Source organism: Prunus persica, chromosome G1 (assembly GCF_000346465.2).
Source record: "Prunus persica cultivar Lovell chromosome G1, Prunus_persica_NCBIv2, whole genome shotgun sequence".
NCBI lineage: Eukaryota > Viridiplantae > Streptophyta > Magnoliopsida > Rosales > Rosaceae > Prunus > Prunus persica.
Window position 1 is genome coordinate 32,140,595 of NC_034009.1, and position 17,931 is coordinate 32,158,525.

General features: G+C 38.0%; 3 protein-coding genes across 4 annotated transcripts; 1 reads left to right on the forward strand and 2 right to left on the reverse strand.

The window, feature by feature from the left end:
* Positions 129 to 10,311, forward strand: LOC109947224. The gene is made up of 12 exons (XM_020557137.1): positions 129 to 218; positions 304 to 858; positions 1,145 to 2,347; positions 2,461 to 2,788; positions 3,040 to 3,295; positions 3,380 to 3,596; positions 3,766 to 4,118; positions 4,251 to 4,763; positions 5,010 to 6,213; positions 6,482 to 6,835; positions 7,026 to 7,263; positions 7,395 to 10,311. The coding sequence occupies exons 1-12, from the start codon at positions 129 to 131 to the stop codon at positions 10,208 to 10,210; spliced, it is 8,127 nt and encodes a 2,708-aa protein (XP_020412726.1). The 3' UTR covers positions 10,211 to 10,311.
* LOC18791631 (protein SLOW GREEN 1, chloroplastic) lies at positions 10,381 to 11,890 on the reverse strand. The gene has a single exon (XM_007223691.2). It carries the CDS (start codon positions 11,586 to 11,588, stop codon positions 10,578 to 10,580), a length of 1,011 nt encoding a protein of 336 aa, XP_007223753.2. The 5' UTR covers positions 11,589 to 11,890; the 3' UTR covers positions 10,381 to 10,577.
* LOC18790171 (uncharacterized protein At2g02148) lies at positions 13,243 to 17,723 on the reverse strand. 2 transcript variants are annotated; one of them, XM_007221589.2, is made up of 8 exons: positions 17,434 to 17,723; positions 16,784 to 17,191; positions 16,343 to 16,693; positions 16,038 to 16,200; positions 15,178 to 15,301; positions 14,798 to 14,854; positions 13,858 to 14,121; positions 13,243 to 13,616 (listed from the first exon to the last, which is right to left on the reverse strand). In XM_007221589.2, the coding sequence occupies exons 2-8, from the start codon at positions 17,112 to 17,114 to the stop codon at positions 13,515 to 13,517; spliced, it is 1,392 nt and encodes a 463-aa protein (XP_007221651.1). In that variant the 5' UTR covers positions 17,115 to 17,191; positions 17,434 to 17,723; the 3' UTR covers positions 13,243 to 13,514. The 2 variants fall into 2 exon arrangements, with proteins under 2 accessions (XP_007221651.1, XP_020409875.1); XM_020554286.1 differs by having other exon boundaries at positions 14,789 to 14,854; positions 17,434 to 17,563.

Consider the following 17,931-nt stretch of genomic DNA (forward strand, 5'->3'; position numbering starts at 1 on the left):
TCCAATATCCTTTAATCTCTATTGAAGTGGGTTTTCTGAACCGGGTTCAAAGTCATATGCTTTACACTGAATGCATATAAGAAAAGCCTAGTGTGGGAGAGAAAGTGAGAGAGTCTGAGTGAGAGAAGATGGCGGAAGCTAAAACAGAACGTTTCACTGATATTGTGTTTTCTTGGTCGCTTGAAGACATTTCCAATGAAAATCTTTACAAGAACCAGGTATTTTCTTGCACTTTGTTAACGTTTCCTCAAGAATGTCATCTATAGTTTGTCATCTTATTCTGAACCTTTTTTACTGTTTCAGGTGGAAAAAATTCCTGAAACATTCCATTCGGTTTGGCAATATTTTGGGTCTTATTTATATCCTTTATTGGAAGAAACTCGAGCACAGGTGCATTCAAGTATGGAAACTATTGACAGAGTACCATTTGCTGAAGTGGTTGGTTTTGAAGAATGCAATCCTCATGGGCCATATGGGGAAAATGTATATGATATCAGGGTTGATTGCTGGAGAAACAGGTTCAGCGATCGTGGAAAGGAACCATACAAAACTTTGCCTGGGGATCTTTTTGTCTTAGCAGATGCCAAACCCGAAACAGTTTCTGATTTACAAAGGGTAGGGAGATCCTGGGCTTTTGTTTCAGTCATTAATGTCTCAGAAAATGAGAACGAGGATGATAGTACTTCTCTTTATTTTAAAGTGAAGGCATCCAAAGAGTTTGAAGTCAACGATAGCACTCACACATCACTATTTTTGGTTTTCCTGGTGAATTTAATCCCTAATAGCAGAATATGGAAAGCATTGAACATGTCTGGAAATCTGCAGATTATCAAGAAAGTTTTGTGCGCTGATTCTGTGGTAAGACCTTAAGATCAATACTGTAGGTTTTCTTCAGTTGAGTTAGCATTGCCTTAACTAAAATGGGGCCTATTCAATTCATGATATGCGAACCATACATCATACATGATCCAAAGATGTAATGTAGTATCCACCACACATCATACTAAATTATCAGTGTATTACATTTGTCATACCTAAATATAATACTCTAGTAATTGTGACACATTATCATCCTCCTTCAAGTGTAACAAGAACAATGGCATTTGTTGTTGTGATTGACTGAAAATCTTATGTTTGGTAACAGGCTCAGAGAAACAATTATCTCTATTGTGAAAGGAATGATGGCATCCGGGTTAAGTGGTTAGTTGAGAGTTTATCATCTGGATTGAATGAATCCCAAACTGGGGCAGTTTTGGCCTGTCTTGAAATGCTGCATTGTGATTCCAAGTCTACTGTGCAACTTATATGGGGTCCACCTGGGACAGGAAAAACTAAAACCACTGCTACTCTGCTTTTAACTCTGTTACGGATGAATTGTAGGACTGTTATATGTGCCCCAACAAATGTTGCAATAACTGAAGTTGCTTCTCGTGTTCTAAAGATGGTAACTGAAGCAGAGTCCGATTCTTTGTTCTGTTCTTTGGGAGAAGTTCTTCTATTTGGGAATAACGAGCGACTCAAAGTTGGTCCACACATCGAAAATATATATTTGAATTACCGTGTCAGAAAGCTAGGCGAGTGCTTGGGGCCAGTGACTGGTTGGAGGAGTTGCTTTGTTTCCATGATAGATTTTCTTGAAGATTGTGTTTCTCATTACCATATTTTCTTGGAAAACGAGTTAACCAAAGAGAAAGAAGATAATGGTGTTGGTGAAGCGACAGAGAAAGAATGCAGAATTGACACTGAAGTTTTGAAGGGGAAGTGCAAATCATTTCTTGAATTCTTCATAGATAGATTTGTTTCTACTGCATTACCGCTAAGATATTGCATTTCTACCTTTTGTACCCATATAGCCAAAAATTACATTTCGGTACATAATTTCCAAAACATGATTTCACTCATAGGCATAGTGGATTCCATTGAATTACTATTGTTGCAAGGTAATGTTGTTTCTGAAGCATTGGAACACCATTTCTCTCTTTCAGAAGTTGAAGATGTGCCTGACTCATTTATAGATAACTTGTTTCTGCTGTGCAAGAAGAGAAGAGAATGCCTTTCAATATTACGTACTCTACAGGATTCTCTTAGAGGACTTATCCTTCCAAATGTTCGAAATGAAGAATCTTTAATGGAATTCTGTTTTCAAAGAGCTTCCTTAATATTTTGCACTGCGTCAAGTTCCTATAAGCTGCATAGAGTGGAAATGGAGCCACTGACCCTTGTTGTTATTGATGAAGCTGCACAATTGAAAGAATGCGAATCAACAATACCCCTGCAACTTCCAGGTGTGAAGCATGCTGTTCTTGTTGGTGATGAATGTCAGTTACCAGCTACGGTGAAAAGCAATGTACGTTGATGCTACTTGGTCATACATATATATATCCTTTCTTTCTCTTATTGCAACTTTTCATTCCACTTCTTTTTCATTTGTGTTTATATCTAACTTCTTATCTTCCAAAGGTTTCCAATGAGGCTGGTTTTTCAAGAAGCTTGTTTGAGAGGTTGAGCTCATTGGGTCACTCAAAACACCTTCTGAATATGCAATACAGAATGCATCCCTCAATAAGTTTCTTCCCAAATTCAAATTTCTATAATAACCAGATCCTAGATGCTCCAAAGGTTCAAAAACGAAGGCATGAGAAATACTATCTTCCAGGGTCAATGTTTGGTCCTTTTTCTTTTATAAATGTAATTGGTGGAAGAGAGGAGAAGGATGAGGATGGACATAGTAGAAAGAATTTGGTGGAGGTTGCTATTATTGTGAAAATACTGCGCAATCTGTACAAAGGTATGTCTAGCTGGGGAGTCATGTTCATGTTCTCAATTCAATGTTTTCAATGATTTTAATTTCCAAGATGTTTTATTTTATATGCTTGTAAGGTTTATTGAACAGTAAGTAATGTTGAAATCTGTTTCAGTTTTCTCTGCATCAATTTTTTTTGGTGGGTCTGGAACATTTTAGGGTGTCAAAGGTATTTTTTTTGTTTTTGTTTGGATTACACTGAAATTTTTTCTTGTTTGCTTTCTCTTTGAATACAGAATGGATTGTTTCAAAACAAAAACTCAGTATTGGGGTGGTATCACCCTACGCTGCTCAAGTAGTTGCAGTTCAGGACAGACTTCGACAGAAGTATGACAAGATTGATGGATTTACAGTTAAGGTGAAGACGGTTGATGGGTTCCAGGGTGGGGAAGAGGATGTAATTATAATGTCCACTGTCCGATCTAATAGTCATCAATCCCTTGATTTTATATCAAAACTGCAAAGAGTTAATGTCGCTCTTACAAGGGCTAGGTATGGTTTTATGTAAACTTGTATGTTTTTGCATCATTGTTAATAATTTTGGTGAAAATAACTACTCTTCTCTAATTACTTCAGGCATTGTCTTTGGATTCTGGGAAATGAAAGAACACTACTTGATAGTGAATCTGTTTGGAAGTCCTTGGTCCTTGATGCCAAAAGTCGTCAATGCTTCTTTAATGCTGATGAAGACAAGGATTTGGCCAAGGCCATATTAGAGGTGAAGAAAGAGTTTGAACAATTTGATGATTTGCTTAATGCTGACAGCGTACTTTTTAGAAGTTCTAGATGGAAGGTAAGCTGTAGGTAGTTATTTATGATTGATTTTCTTCTTCTTTTTTTCCCTTAATTTGCAAGAACTCCCTATTCTCGACCTTCTCGATGTTTCTTCTGAAATTGGACTTTCTTTTAGATATTCATTTCATTTTTATAATTTTTTTCTTCCCCCAATCCATTATCTTTAGGTACTTTTCAGTGATAACTTTCTGAAGTCATTCAAAAAGCTCAAGTCAATCCGTCTGAAGAAGTCTGTATTAAATCTTCTTCTGAGGCTTTCCAGTGGTTGGAGACCTAAGAAGCGAAATGTAGGGACAATTTGTGGAAGCTCTTCACCAATCTTGAGGCAATATAAAGTTGAAGGTCTATCAATTGTTTGCACAGCTGACATTGCAAAGGATGTGAAATACATTCAAATATTAAAGATCTGGGACATATTGCCTCTAGAGGATATTCCAAAATTGGTAAATCGCCTAGAGAGTATTTTGAAAAGGTATACAGATGATTTTATCAATCGGTGCAAGGAGAAATGCCTTGATGGGTATGTTGTTTTGCATTCTCGCCTTTTCTTTTGATCATATTTGAATGTATAATAGTGAGTGCTTCCTTTTTGAATTGAATCATTTAATGATACAAATCCTTCGTCATATTTTTCTTTGTCATTTTTGACCAGTGACTTGGAAGTTCCGAAGAGCTGGCCACCCTCTTTGGATGTTCCCCGGTTCAAGGATCTTAGCGTCACTGAAAACCAGAGTGATTTAGTTGGTGACGATGATTCTGATGGTAGAAGTTATGTTGAGAATTCACAGGTCAGCGAGAGTTTGTTGCTCATGAAATTTTATTCCTTGTCAACTGGTGTAGTAAACCACTTGCTGTCTGACCGCGAGGGTAGAGAGTTGGATCTTCCATTTGAGGTTACAGACCAGGAAATGGAGATTATTCTTTATCATAGAAGTACGTTTATAGTTGGACGGTCAGGAACGGGGAAGACCACAGTTTTAACCATGAAATTATTTCAGAATGAACAATGTCACCAATTGGCAGTGCATGGATGCCTTGGTAGTCCAAATAGCATGGTTGAGCAGAGTTCTTCAGCTACTAGAGGGAGGAACCTACACCAGATTTTTGTGACCGTGAGTCCTAAATTGTGTTTTGCCATCAAGCAACATGTTTTACACTTAAAAAGGTGCGTGTATTATTCAACAAAAAGATACTGCATTTTATTTTATTTTGTTTGATTGTAGTGTAGTAAATTGTGAATCATGATACACTATTTCTCTTTTCAGAAGAAATTTTAATTTAGGAATATTGATTTCTGTTGCTGAAGCAAAATTCTTTCTCGTTCCTGACTTAAATTGTTTTCTAAATATCAACATTACATCAGTCACCAAAACAGCATAATTCTAAGTTGCTAACTTTTGTATGTACACAGTTTTGCATGTGGTGGAAGTGATTCAACCGAAAAGAGTTTGATTGATATGGCTGATTTTGATGAGGAGGAAGCCCAATTCAAGGATATCAAGGATTCATTTCGTGATATTCCTCCCAACTCTTACCCTCTTGTTATAACATTCCATAAGTTCTTGATGATGCTAGATGGAACACTGAGTAACTCATACTTTGAAAGATTCCCTGATGCAACAAAACTTACTCTCGGTCAATTGCAAAGTTCAAGATCAGTTGCGTTGCAGACATTTATAAGGACAAAGGAGGTTAAGTATGACAGATTCAGTTCATCTTATTGGCCCCATTTTAATATCCAGTTAACAAAGAAGCTTGATGCTTCAAGAGTCTTTACAGAGATAATATCTCATATTAAAGGTGGTTTGGGATCCATAGAAGCAGGTGATGGTAAACTCAATAGGGAGGATTATGTTCAATTGTCAGAGGGCCGGGCTTCCAATTTAAGCAGGCAAAAGAGAGAAGCAATATACGATATATTTCAGGCTTATGAAAGAATGAAGATGGAAAATGGTGAATATGATCTGGCTGATTTTGTAATTGATCTTCACCGCCGTCTCAGGCATGAAAAATATGGGGGTGATCAAATGGACTTTGTTTATATTGATGAGGTTCAAGATCTTACAATGAGTCAAATTGCTCTGTTTAAACATATGTGCAGCAATGTTGAGGAGGGTTTCGTTTTTTCGGGCGATACTGCTCAAACAATTGCAAGGGGTATTGATTTTAGGTTCCAAGACATACGACATCTGTTCCACAAGAAGTTTGTATTGGAATCAAGAAGTAATATGCATGACGAAAGAAAAGTAAAGGGACAAATTTCAGATATATTTCATTTGACTCAAAATTTCCGTACCCATGCTGGTGTACTGAAGTTATCACAGAGCATTGTTGAACTAATCTATCGCTTTTTTCCCCACTCTATTGATGTTTTAAAACCTGAAACCAGTCTTATATACGGGGAAGCTCCAGTTTTGCTTGAATCTGGAGAAAATGAAAATGCAATCATAAAAATATTTGGAAATAGTGGAACTGACAGTGGAAATATAGTTGGCTTCGGTGCAGAGCAGGTTATTTTGGTGCGAGATGATGGTGCTAGGAAAGAAGTTTCCATGTTTGTTGGGAAACATGCTCTTGTCCTGACCATTGTGGAGTGCAAGGGCCTCGAGTTCCAGGTGATTACAATATTTATTTACTTTTTAATTTTTTTTCAATTTTTGGAGAAGCTATTATCCCAGCATGATCTGGTCTTTTTTCTCCTTTTTCTGTTGCATAATTTTTTGTGGCTGGTTTTCCCAACGGAATCAAATTAGATTCTGGCTTCACATTAGAAAATTATGGTTTACTGCTGGACTATTTATTGAATTATGATACTTTCAGTCCTTTATATGTTTACTATGTTTAAACTTTTGTTAATTCATGACAATCATGTCCCATCTATAGGACGTACTCTTGTACAACTTTTTTGGTTCATCACCATTGAAAAATCAATGGAGGGTAATATATGATTACATGAAGGAACAAGACTTACTTGACTCAACACTACCTAAGCGCTTTCCAAGTTTCAATGGAGCCAAGCACAACATCTTGTGCTCTGAACTAAAGCAACTATATGTAGCCGTTACTCGTACCAGACAGAGATTGTGGATTTGTGAGAATGCAGAAGATCTCTCCAAACCTATGTTTGACTATTGGAAGAAGAAATGTCTTGTACAGGTTAGGCAACTGGATGATTCACTTGCACAAGCAATGCAAGTTGCAAGCAATCCAGAGGAGTGGAAATCACGGGGCATTAAGGTTTGCAAAATTTTCGTCTTAAAGCAATTAAGATATAGCATGAACAACTAAAGCATTTGTTGTAGTATTAGTTAATTTATAGTAGCGACAAACAATTAAAGCATTTGTTGTAGTATTAGTTAATTTATATTATTCTTATTGTCATCATTACTGTACTCCTTGCATTACAAGCATCAAATTGTTCTTGCAGCTATATCATGAACATAACTACGAAATGGCCACAATGTGCTTTGAAAGAGCTGGTGATACATATTGGGAAAGAAGGTCAAAAGCTGCCGGCCTTAAAGCTATGGCTGACCGTATGCGAAATTCAAATCCTGAAGAGGCCAATTCCATTCTTAGGGAAGCTGCTGAAATATTTGATGCTATAGGCAAGGCAGATTCTGCTGCCAGGTGTTTCTCTGATTTGGGCGAATATGAAAGAGCAGGTATAACTATTTAACATCTCAATTACTAGATTTTATTTCACCATCTTTTAATATCTTGCATAATGCTATGAAGCCTGTGGAATTTTGGTTGTAATAAATTTCTTCTCATTTTTTAACTTGTACTGGTGCAGCTTGGATTTATTTGGATAAATGTGGCGTGTCTGATCTGGAAAGAGCTGCGGAATGTTTTTCTCTAGCAGGATGCTACAAAGAGGCTGCAGATGTGTATGCCAAGGGAAACTTTTTCTCTGAGTGTCTCACTGTTTGTGTGAAAGGAAAACTGTTTGAAATGGGTTTGCAATACATCAATTATTGGAAACAGCATGCAACAGAGGACTGTGTTGTGGCTAGACGAGGTGAAGGAATAGATAAAATTGAGCAAGAATTTCTGGAGAACTGTGCATTTCACTATTATGAGTTGAAAGATGACAGATCCATGATGAAATTTGTTAAAGCTTTTGATTCTATAATATCGATGCGGAACTTTTTGAAGAAGTTAGGTATCCTTGATGAGCTTCTTTTGTTGGAAGCAGAATTTGGAAACTATCTTGAAGCAGCGGACATCGCAAAGCTAAAAGGCGATATTCTACTCGAAGCTGATTTTCTTGAAAAGGCAGGCAAGTCCAGAGAGGCGTCATTACGTATTCTATTCTATGTGCTTGCCAACTCTCTTTGGTCATCTGGCAGAAAGGGCTGGCCCATACAACAGTTTTCACAGAAGGGGGAGATTTTATCAAAAGCCATGTCATTTGCTAAGAATGAAACAGAAAGCTTTTATGAGCTTGTTTGCACTGAGGTTGACATTCTGTTAAACGAGCAGAGTAACTTGGCTTTGATAAAGAATCATATGGATGTTTGTCAGAGGCATAAGAGTATTAGAGGTGAATTAATATCTGCTCGAAAAATATTGGATGCTCATATTTCTTCCAGCGCCAATAAGTATGTGTGGGATGATCTGATCAAGTGCTCGGAAGACAGAATATCTGAAAATCAGGTATCTATAGATTCACTGATTTACTTCTGGAATTTTTGGAAGGATAAAGTTGCTTTAATTTTTGAATATCTTGGATGCCTTGAAACCCAAGATGTTAATGAATACAAAAGCTACGGAGAGTTTTGTTTTGATTACTTAGGAGTGTGGAGATTGTATCATAATCTTAGTCCAGTCTATGTTTTACTCATATCTGGTGCTGATTGGGTTCGAGGTGTGGACAAAAGATATTTTAGAAGTCATGGAAAGTTGGTCTCCGTTCATGTTCACCAGCTTGTCTCAGCTGCTCGCAATTTTTGGAGTTCAGAAATGCTTTCTGTTGGCATGAAAGTTTTGGACAAGCTTGAAATTCTTTACAAGTTTCCAATGAAGAATGCTGATCAAGTGTTCTGCCAAAGCAGGTGCCTTACCCATATTTGTGAGGTCTCACTATATCTTTTGCAATCAAAATGTTTGAAGCTAAAGTATCAGGATATGTTGAGATTGCAGAGATGTGTAAGGCTTTCAACTGAGAGTGTTGTTACGCACATATTTCCTATGGATTGGAGGAGTTCATTGAGGGAGAATATGATTTCTCTTAGAAGAACTGATGCTCTAAAGAAGGCACTGGAACAAGTAATAGTTGAGTATACCAGCTCGAAGAGGGAGCTGTCTTTTGGGCAAATTGGAAGGCTTGTAACAGTTATTCTCGGGTCCGGTAAGCTGAATAGTGAACTATACGAAAAGCTTGTGGAAAAACTGGACTGCCAACAGCCATGGATGGCGTTCATTGAGAACCTCTGTGGGAATGTTGGCCCTGGAAACACCAGTCTAGAACCGAGAGAGGTTTCTGTAATGTTGAAGTTCTGTGGAGCTTTGGTTGATACTTATAATGCGAACTGGAGGGTTGTTAATGATTACATATCACCTGGTTGCTTTTTGTACCTTGTGGAGCGCCTTCTGTTTTGGGCAACTCGCTTTAAGGGTTGTGCTATCACTACAAGTTCTTGCTTTATTGAGTGGCTTATGTACCAAGAGGAAGATACCAAAATAAGTTCCATAGTTGCTGATGTGCCATCATCTTTGGATGACATCCTTCATTTTGTGATTTATATGGTTCAGGGGTGTGTTTTTAATAAGGGGGATATGGTTGAATGGATTAAAAAGACCAATGCAAATTGGAAGAACTATTATTCACAGCTCATGTTGAGATTTGTTACTGTTTTATGCTTGGTTTATGTGAATTTTGATATGGGTCAAGATATACTCTACCATTTGCTGGGGAAGGAATATATCACCGAGCAGCTGCCATGGGAATTTTCTGACGCCCTTAAGAGGAGGAGACACAAATCTCTTAGTATAAATGTGAGTGAGCTAGGTGCAGCTTTTCGGAAGATTGGTAATACTTTGGTAGTTGCAGATTTTGGGTCCAATTGTGCAAGGATCGTATGTCCAGATGCCATATTTTTTGACATGAAGGCCAACCATTCCAAGGATGACATTCTGAGGAAGTTGTTTCCTAAACCACCTGTACTACCAGCTTCCCAAGCTAGATCTGTTGAAGCAGGAGGCAATAATTCTGGCAGTCGTGTGCTTCATGCAACCAATTATGAGGGGAAGAGTTCTAAGATCCTGCCATCGAACTCTGGTGTGGTGGAACCATTACAGACTGATGCTGCATCTGATAAGCCGAGTGATGCTGGGGACGGGGCCAGTCACACTACAGTTGAGAAAGATTGCATAACCAATGGGTCAAATCCAAAGTCTCTGCACATTGATGCTGCTTCTGAGCCGGGCGATGCTGGGGACAGTCACACTAAAGATGAGGAAAGCTGCATAACCAAAGAGTCAAATCCAAAGTCTAAGCAAGCTGATGTTGCGGCTTCTGGATCCCAATCTGGCAGTAAGGAAACTGGAAACAAGGGGAAGAAAAAGGGCAAGAACAAGAAGCCCAAGAAGAAAGGAGGCAAAAAGTAACCATCACATGTTAATATATATTATATATATGCTATGTGAATCTTGTTATGTTGGAACTTGATGGTTCTTTTGATATATATATATGTCAGACAATTATCTTTGATGTGTATTACTTTTTACATTTCATTACATGTTAGTGATTTGCAGGATGCATCGGCTTAGAGATAAGCTTGGTACAATTTAAGAAGCTGGATTATTAAAACGAAAGATTTTGATTTGAACAACTTGTATAACTAGGACCTTTGTTTCTGAGAGAGAATTGAACGACATCTCTCAACTGTTATTTTCAACTTTCAACCTAGTCTCAAAAATCAAAACAAGAAAATAACAAAAAAGAGTTTGACACAGGCAGAGAGAGCCTCAAAACTCAATTCTCATCGTTCCCAAATAGCTTGACTCGCGACAATGGCGTCCTCAAGTAGCCATCCACCTCGAACTTCTTCGGCGAAAGCTGGCGGTACTTCTCAAACTGCTCTCGCGCCTCTGCATTCCTGTCAAGCAAACTGTAAATCATGCCGCGGCAAAAGTAGGGCCTGAAGTCTTTGGGGTCCTCCTTTGCCAATTCGTTATAGCTATTCAAAGCGTCCTCCACATTCTTCTGAAGGAACTGAATTTGTGCCATTATCAATTTAACGTCGCGAGCCTCCTTTGCTTTGTTCTCCTCCTCCGCAATCTGCAAGGCGTCCTCCAATCGCTTCATCACCGCCTCGCCCTCGCCGCTGCGGTCCATCAGCAGGGCGTTCTCGAACAACGCCTCGAAGGACAAAGGATCCGCCGCGAGTATTTCCTCGAACACTTGGCGGGCGTTTTCGTTTTCGCCCATTTCGGAGAGCACCCTAGCCATCATGAACTTCCACTCGGTCGCCGAGGGCTGCGCCGAGGCCAAGCGCTGCAGGATCTTTAGCGCTTCACCGTCCTCGCCGTTTTCGAGCTTCTGCTGCAGAAGCGATTTCAAGGCTTCGATGGCTTCCGAATTGGAGCCTAGGAAGTCGGACAAGGGCGATGAGGATTGATTCTCGTCATCCGAGACCTGGGTTGGGGCTTGTTCGGTCAATGTAGGCTGAGGTTCGGCTCTGGCGAGCAAAGTTGAGGACTTGGTGAACATGGTGGCAGCGACGCCAATGAGAATTGCAGCTTTGGCATAATGTTTGAGATTTTGGAGAATCGGGTTTGAGTTGTGGCCGCCGTTGCTTGGGAGGAGGGTGTTGTGGTTGGTTGAGGAAGCTGTGATTTTGAGGGCAGGGGCATGGTGCGAATTGTGGGAATGTGGAGGGGCAAAACGGAGAAGAAAAGGTTGAGTTGGTTTAGAGGGAGTGAGTTTGAAATGAAAGAGAGACGAGGACGATGAGGAGGAGGCTAGAGTGGAGGAGGAGTTCATGGTTAAGCGGCCGACGAGTTCTTGAGAGTTTGGAGTTTATGGGAAGGTAGGTAGCTGGGGAGGAGTAGGAGAGTGACTTTTGAGAGAGAGAGAGAGAGATTGAGTTTTACTCCGAGGGAACTCGAAGTAGAACCGTTGGTTTGGTTGTTGTTATGTTTGGACTTCAAACCGAATATGATTTACATTTTATTTTATTTTATTTTAGGGTTAATCGTTTTATTAGTCTTTGAATTTTGATCTGATTTGCATTTTAGTACCTCAATTTTTAAAATGGTTCCCGTGGTCCTTTAACTTTAGTTTCGTTTGGGCAAATGATCTTGCCGTCAATTTTGTTAATTTTTTCTGTTAAATGCAGGGGCAAAATGATTTTTTTATATTAAATTAAAAAATTATATCTTTAAAATAAAAATAAAAAAAATCAAATAAAAAACCAACAAAAATAAAAATAAAAATAAAAATCAAGTTTTGGGGGAGTAGAAATCAGGAGAGGGGGGAGATAGAGTTTAATTTTAATTTTTTAGTTTTTTTAATTTTTTATTCATATTTTAATCAATTTTGATACAAAAATATCATTTTGCCCCTGCACTTAATAGAAAAGTTAACAAAATTGACAGCAGGATCATTTGTCCAAACGAAACTAAAGTTAAAGGACCACGAGAACCATTTTGGAAATTAAAGTACTCAAATGCAAATCGGGTCAAAATTCAGAGACTGAAAAAATGATTAACCTTTTATTTGTTATAAAAAAAAAGTTTGAATATGATCCATTATCTTATTTTTCTTTTAATTTTAATTTTTTTAATATGAAAAAGTGTGAATTTATCATATTATAATTATTTAATTAATAATTTTAATTTTTTATATTTGCATTAATTAATAGTATTTTTTGGTATTTTGAATGTTTCACAATTCTCTGCTTTTTGTTTTATGTATATAGATAAAAATAAATGTGGGTGGGTGTGGGTTAAATGCTTGGGATGTTTTCCATTTGTTACTTGGCCTATTGAACTTTACTAATTTATCCTTGTCTTGTCGTATTGAATTGTAGTGTTTTGACCTTCTTTTCTTTGCTTTTTCTTGTTCGAAAGTGTTTTGACCTTCTGGATAATCAAGACTATTTCAAGGGTTCTTTGAAAATTAAATCAAAACGGGCTTTTTTCCTTTATATGTATGCAAAACAGTTATTGAAGGAGAATAAATTTTTTGGGTAATTACTGAGAGTGGTGAGGAATTCTGTAGATTTATTTAAAATAAATTATAACTACTTATCTACCCTTAATATGTTTGTTTCTCTTCTCATATAATAAGGGTAAAATTGATCAAATAGGGACATAAGAGGTATTTTCTAAAACAGTGGGTTGATGAAGCATCTTCTCTTAAATAATAACCCGCCTGTAATGTAGGCTGTAGGCTAGTCAATTACTAAAAGGAAAAAGGAAATTTAACCAGCGTTTTACAAAACAGAACTGGAACAAGAAGAATTGGGCTTTTTGTACAAAGTTAGTCTGAAGGGCCGGCCCAGATGCCACACGAAACCCAATCATATGGGCCCAGCCCCCAACTTGCATAATTCCTTACTTTACCTCACGCTTCTCTTCTCTTGCATTTCTCACTCCCACTAAAACGAATCAAAAGATTACCATTACTCTGGTCGTTGCTAATTTTTTTCCTTTTCCAGCAGCCAATTGTTGAATGAACAAATTGGCATGCAGATCTGCTCTTCTGTAGATTCCTCATGTTTTGCTAGTGTTTCAACATAATTAAAAAAAAGAAAGATTATCTTTGAGTTACAATGCTACTTTTTTCTTAAAAAATTCCGACTCTCAGACCAATATACATATTTACAACAAAATATAGAACAAACATTACATGGCTGTGAACTGAATATACTTCATGGTGGGCAGTGAAGAATTGATAGAGGCCATATTATACTCCCAACCTCTTAACGCCACATTCTGAGCAGAACTTAGAGGTTTCTCTCAAGTATGGAACCCCACATTCATCGCAAAACTTGGCAGGACTGGATGGCTGAAATAAAACTTGGTCAGTAAGGAATAAATAAAGACATTTTTTTATGTGGTCGTGAAAATATGCTTCAGACATTAAAATCATTCTACTTTGTTTCCCATTGCAGTTAACATAATCCATCACTTAATAGAGGAGACAATACAAAAGACACACAGCACAAAGCAAAGGGAGCGTTCACGAATAGCAAAAACATCAAAAGACGAACGTGAATTTGAGACATAGCATGCAAAATAGAACTCACCAATACATGCATGCGTCCCCCTACATGGCCTCCTGTGAGGGGTTGTAGGCAAACCATGTGTTGCGATATAGTCGGTGAATGGTGAGCATGAGCAATTTCAGGCAGGTGCGAGGTAGCACCACATTGATGGTTTTGAGAATAATGAACAGCATGTGGACTTTGGTTGATGGATTGGTGATGAGTCTGGTGAACAGGCTGAAACTGAGGTTGGTGCAACAAGGGTTGCATATGATGCTTACACGGAGTCGTCTGCTGATTTTGTGGCTGCCAAAAGGAAAAAGATAAATCTCCATTTTCACAGAGACAATGTTTTGTATATCCAGAAAAAACACAGGCATAGGGGCCCACAATAGCATACTAATCAAAATATAAGCCATATTGAGCACCATTAAGTTTTAAATAGATTTCTACAAAAGATAAGAGATTTATTCTCGAATATGTGGTAAAAGTGAGTGTGATACACCATTTGGTCCTAAACCAGATATGTCTTGCTGTCATCAACCAATAAGGTGTCAACAGAGACTTATATGAGTTTATTAGTAGCTTCACAATCCCCAGCATTGGAATCTCCATCCACTTAAGAGGCATGTTATTTTGCCTTCGATGCATCAAGTTTAGTGTTGTAAATGGCAAGTACAACATATACATTGATTATTTTCCCAAATGGCAAAATAATTGAATTATAAAAGAACCATGGCAGTAATACAACTAATCCAAAAACTTGATTTTTTTTTGCTAGAAAAGTTTGAAGATCAATCTCACAGCAGCATGCAGCTACATGCCCTGCAAACATCTAAGGCTGATAACAACATAAAACATCTAGGGCCAACAACAATCTTGATATAGGCTGATGCTCATCTCAATATATTGACAATCCAATCAAACATAAAACGTTGTTGCAATAATCATTAAGCATAGAAATAACTCTTACTTCACTTACGGAGCGGAATCCCTGAGCAGCAGCCAAAATGGAAGAATTATCAGTGCCAGGAAATGTCTGAAAAGGATATATTAAGAGGATGAATTGATACCTCCGCATTCAATTTAGTTAGTAAAGTAAAATATTGTGACGTTATCATAAGTACCACCAAATATAAATTTCCTAATCATGCAATTTTAATTTTGGATTCACTCAAACATGACCATGAGGAGAAAGAAAAACAAAAGGAGATTTCTATAATCTAAGACCCATCTATGTCCCACAGTTTCAGAATGTTCTATAATGGCCCCCATTCTTCATGGTTAACCTAAATTCTTTGTCAAAGTTAATGAGATGAAAATGAGCTCCAAGTATTACAAAATAAGTGACATCAAGCTTACAGATAAACCAGCAATATTAGGTGAAGAGTTTGATGCAACACGTCTATACTTGTGTCTTGGAGAATAGAACTTAAAGTCTCGAGCATAAACTGCTACTTCATTCCGACCAGTCAATCGTTTGAACCTGCAGCAAAGAGAAAGAAAAAAAAGGAAAAGGAAAGATTTAGGGACATTGCAAACTTCAAACCAAATCTGAGTTGTATCAGTACTTCATGCAGACAGGTCTCGACTAAGACAAAAAATAAATAAAAGAATGATACTTCAGCACAAACTATCATATGGAAGTGAAAAATCCTACTATTCTTCCCAGTTTAAAATAAATATCTTGACTCACGAATCGCATTCTCAGAAATTTCTATATGTGTTATTGAATATTATATATATATATATGTATATATCCCATGGGTCCTACAAGGATAGTCTTCGCTTGGGGCTTTTCCAAATTCATCCTTGTAATCCTTGTAAAAGGTTGTTTTGAAAAGCATAAACAGCAGCTGTTTATCATCAACTTAGTTGCTTAGCTTTTGATAAGCACATATAGAGGTAGTAACAGGTGGTTCAGAATCTCAAGCTTAAGAGATGTTCGAAGTCATGAAACTATATAACAGTGGCTATCGTTCGTACTCCAGAAATAGCTCAGCACAGCCTTGTGCCAAGTTTCCATGTACTCATTTACTTTGCACTCTAAACAAGGAGTGTGGCAAGCTAACATTGACCAAAGAGGATGTCTTGCCCAAGGGAAAACATTGATCAAGTCTTAAGAAAGGGAAATTTGTGCAATAGATGAGCCAAATTTTGGAATATTTTAACAGATAATCACACCCCAAAAAAGAAGATTGCAAATTGATTGATAAACTTACCACTCTGCATCATCAGTAGGCATGTTATTAGGATTTTCAACAATATCCAAACCATTTACTACTACAAAACGAACTCGCTTCTCGTCTTGTATGACCAACTCTGGAAATCTTGTCCTTGTTTCGATAGATGTGGCCAACTCTCTTCTTTTAAATGTACACGGTCCTTTCAGAAAGACATAGGCAAATAAGATATTATCACAAAAAACGGCAAGATTTATTTAGGAATCACTTATTATTTAGATGCTATTACGAGTAAAATTGATTCACAAATCAGCATAGATCTTATATGCCGAGAAATTGAATACCTTTTTTGGGAAATTTCTTAGCCAGGCATCTGTACAACCCACCAGAAGCTTCAAGGGCAACCCCAATTGTCTTCTCACGAAATCCACTCAAGGAATCAAGCCTAATATTTGCTTCATTAACCAAAGTTTGGTACATATTTGCGACATACATCAGGGGCAAAGCCAGTCGGGGGTCCCCTTCATACCGGACCTCCCCGGGCTTTCTCTTATTGAGTTTATCTTGGCCAGACTGAGCACTATCATAGTCAGCAGCAGCCTCAGAATTAGGCACTTCAACGACATGTTCACTAATAAAATGATCCACAATAAGTTGCAGAAATCGTGCCCTTGCTGATTCAATAGGTGACACATCTGACTCCAAAGCCAAAAGGGTTCGGTTCAAATTTCAAACTTTCCAACACAAATACACAAAATTCGAAGGAAGCAAGTTAAAGTTGGTACCTTGAAGTGATAAGAGATCGTAGGGAGCCCTGGAACTGGAAGAGCCGCCATGGTTTTCAAGGCGCGAGCGGTCTTCTTCAACTCCTACGCGGACGCCGTGGATGGGTAAAGAGTTGGTGTAGGATTCATGTATACAGTCACTAACAACGGCACTGGAACCGTCGTCGTTGTCGAGGCTATGCTCAGTGACGGCGTCGCGGTCGACGTCGCTGATGGAGTCGATTTCGGCGGCGGGGCGAGCATCGACGGTGTTGAGGTCGTGAAGAGGGTTTCCAATGTAGGAATTAGGTGATCTCATGTTGTAGTGCTGCACTGGAACCCTACTCCCCATTTCTTCCAAATTTATTTTAACCGAAAGCCCTTCGAATTCATCTCATTCGTCGTCTTCTTCCCCTTTTTAACTGCAAACTGCAAATCGCAAAGCAGAGAGATTGTGTGTTTAGAGGAATAAGACATTGTTGAATTTCTGAAGCTGTTGTTTTAGTCAGTCTAGTAAATCAGTAATTGGTGTGTTCTGGGTTTGAAGCATAATAGTGAACTTTAACGGCTATACAGACTGAGAAAGCGTGCGAGAGAGAGAGAGAGAGAGAGAGAGAGAGAGAGAAGGCGGTAGTGTAAGAGGCGCGTGAGAATCCAAGGCTGAACCGTACCTCAGCTTTCGGATGCCAAAAGCGCTTCCAAGCCTCCCACCGATCTGCCGCACCAGCTCCCAACCCAAGCCAGGTAGACGCCACTTTTCTTGTATACTTATACTTGCGGAGGTTTACGGATATAAATTGGGCGCGCCCTCACATTTTCTGCCATGAGCCTTTTCCTCTTTGATACATTTTGTTTTTTTGTTTTTATGTTTTTAAGAGAAAAATATATTTTTTTATGACTTTTTCTATTGTTGAACGGTAATAGTATACTAAACTCACACACTAAATATTTAAAAAATAATGATACTCTTACTACATTTGTATCCCACATTCTCATACCATCTTATGTGGCAGATGAGATGGACAGCCACATCAATTAAAATTATTTAATAATTTTCTTTTATAATTTATTAACACTTAAAAAAAACTGTTAATTAAACTTTCTTTATTAAAATACACCTCATTGATTTAATTGATGTGGCATATGATATGAACATGATACATCATGTG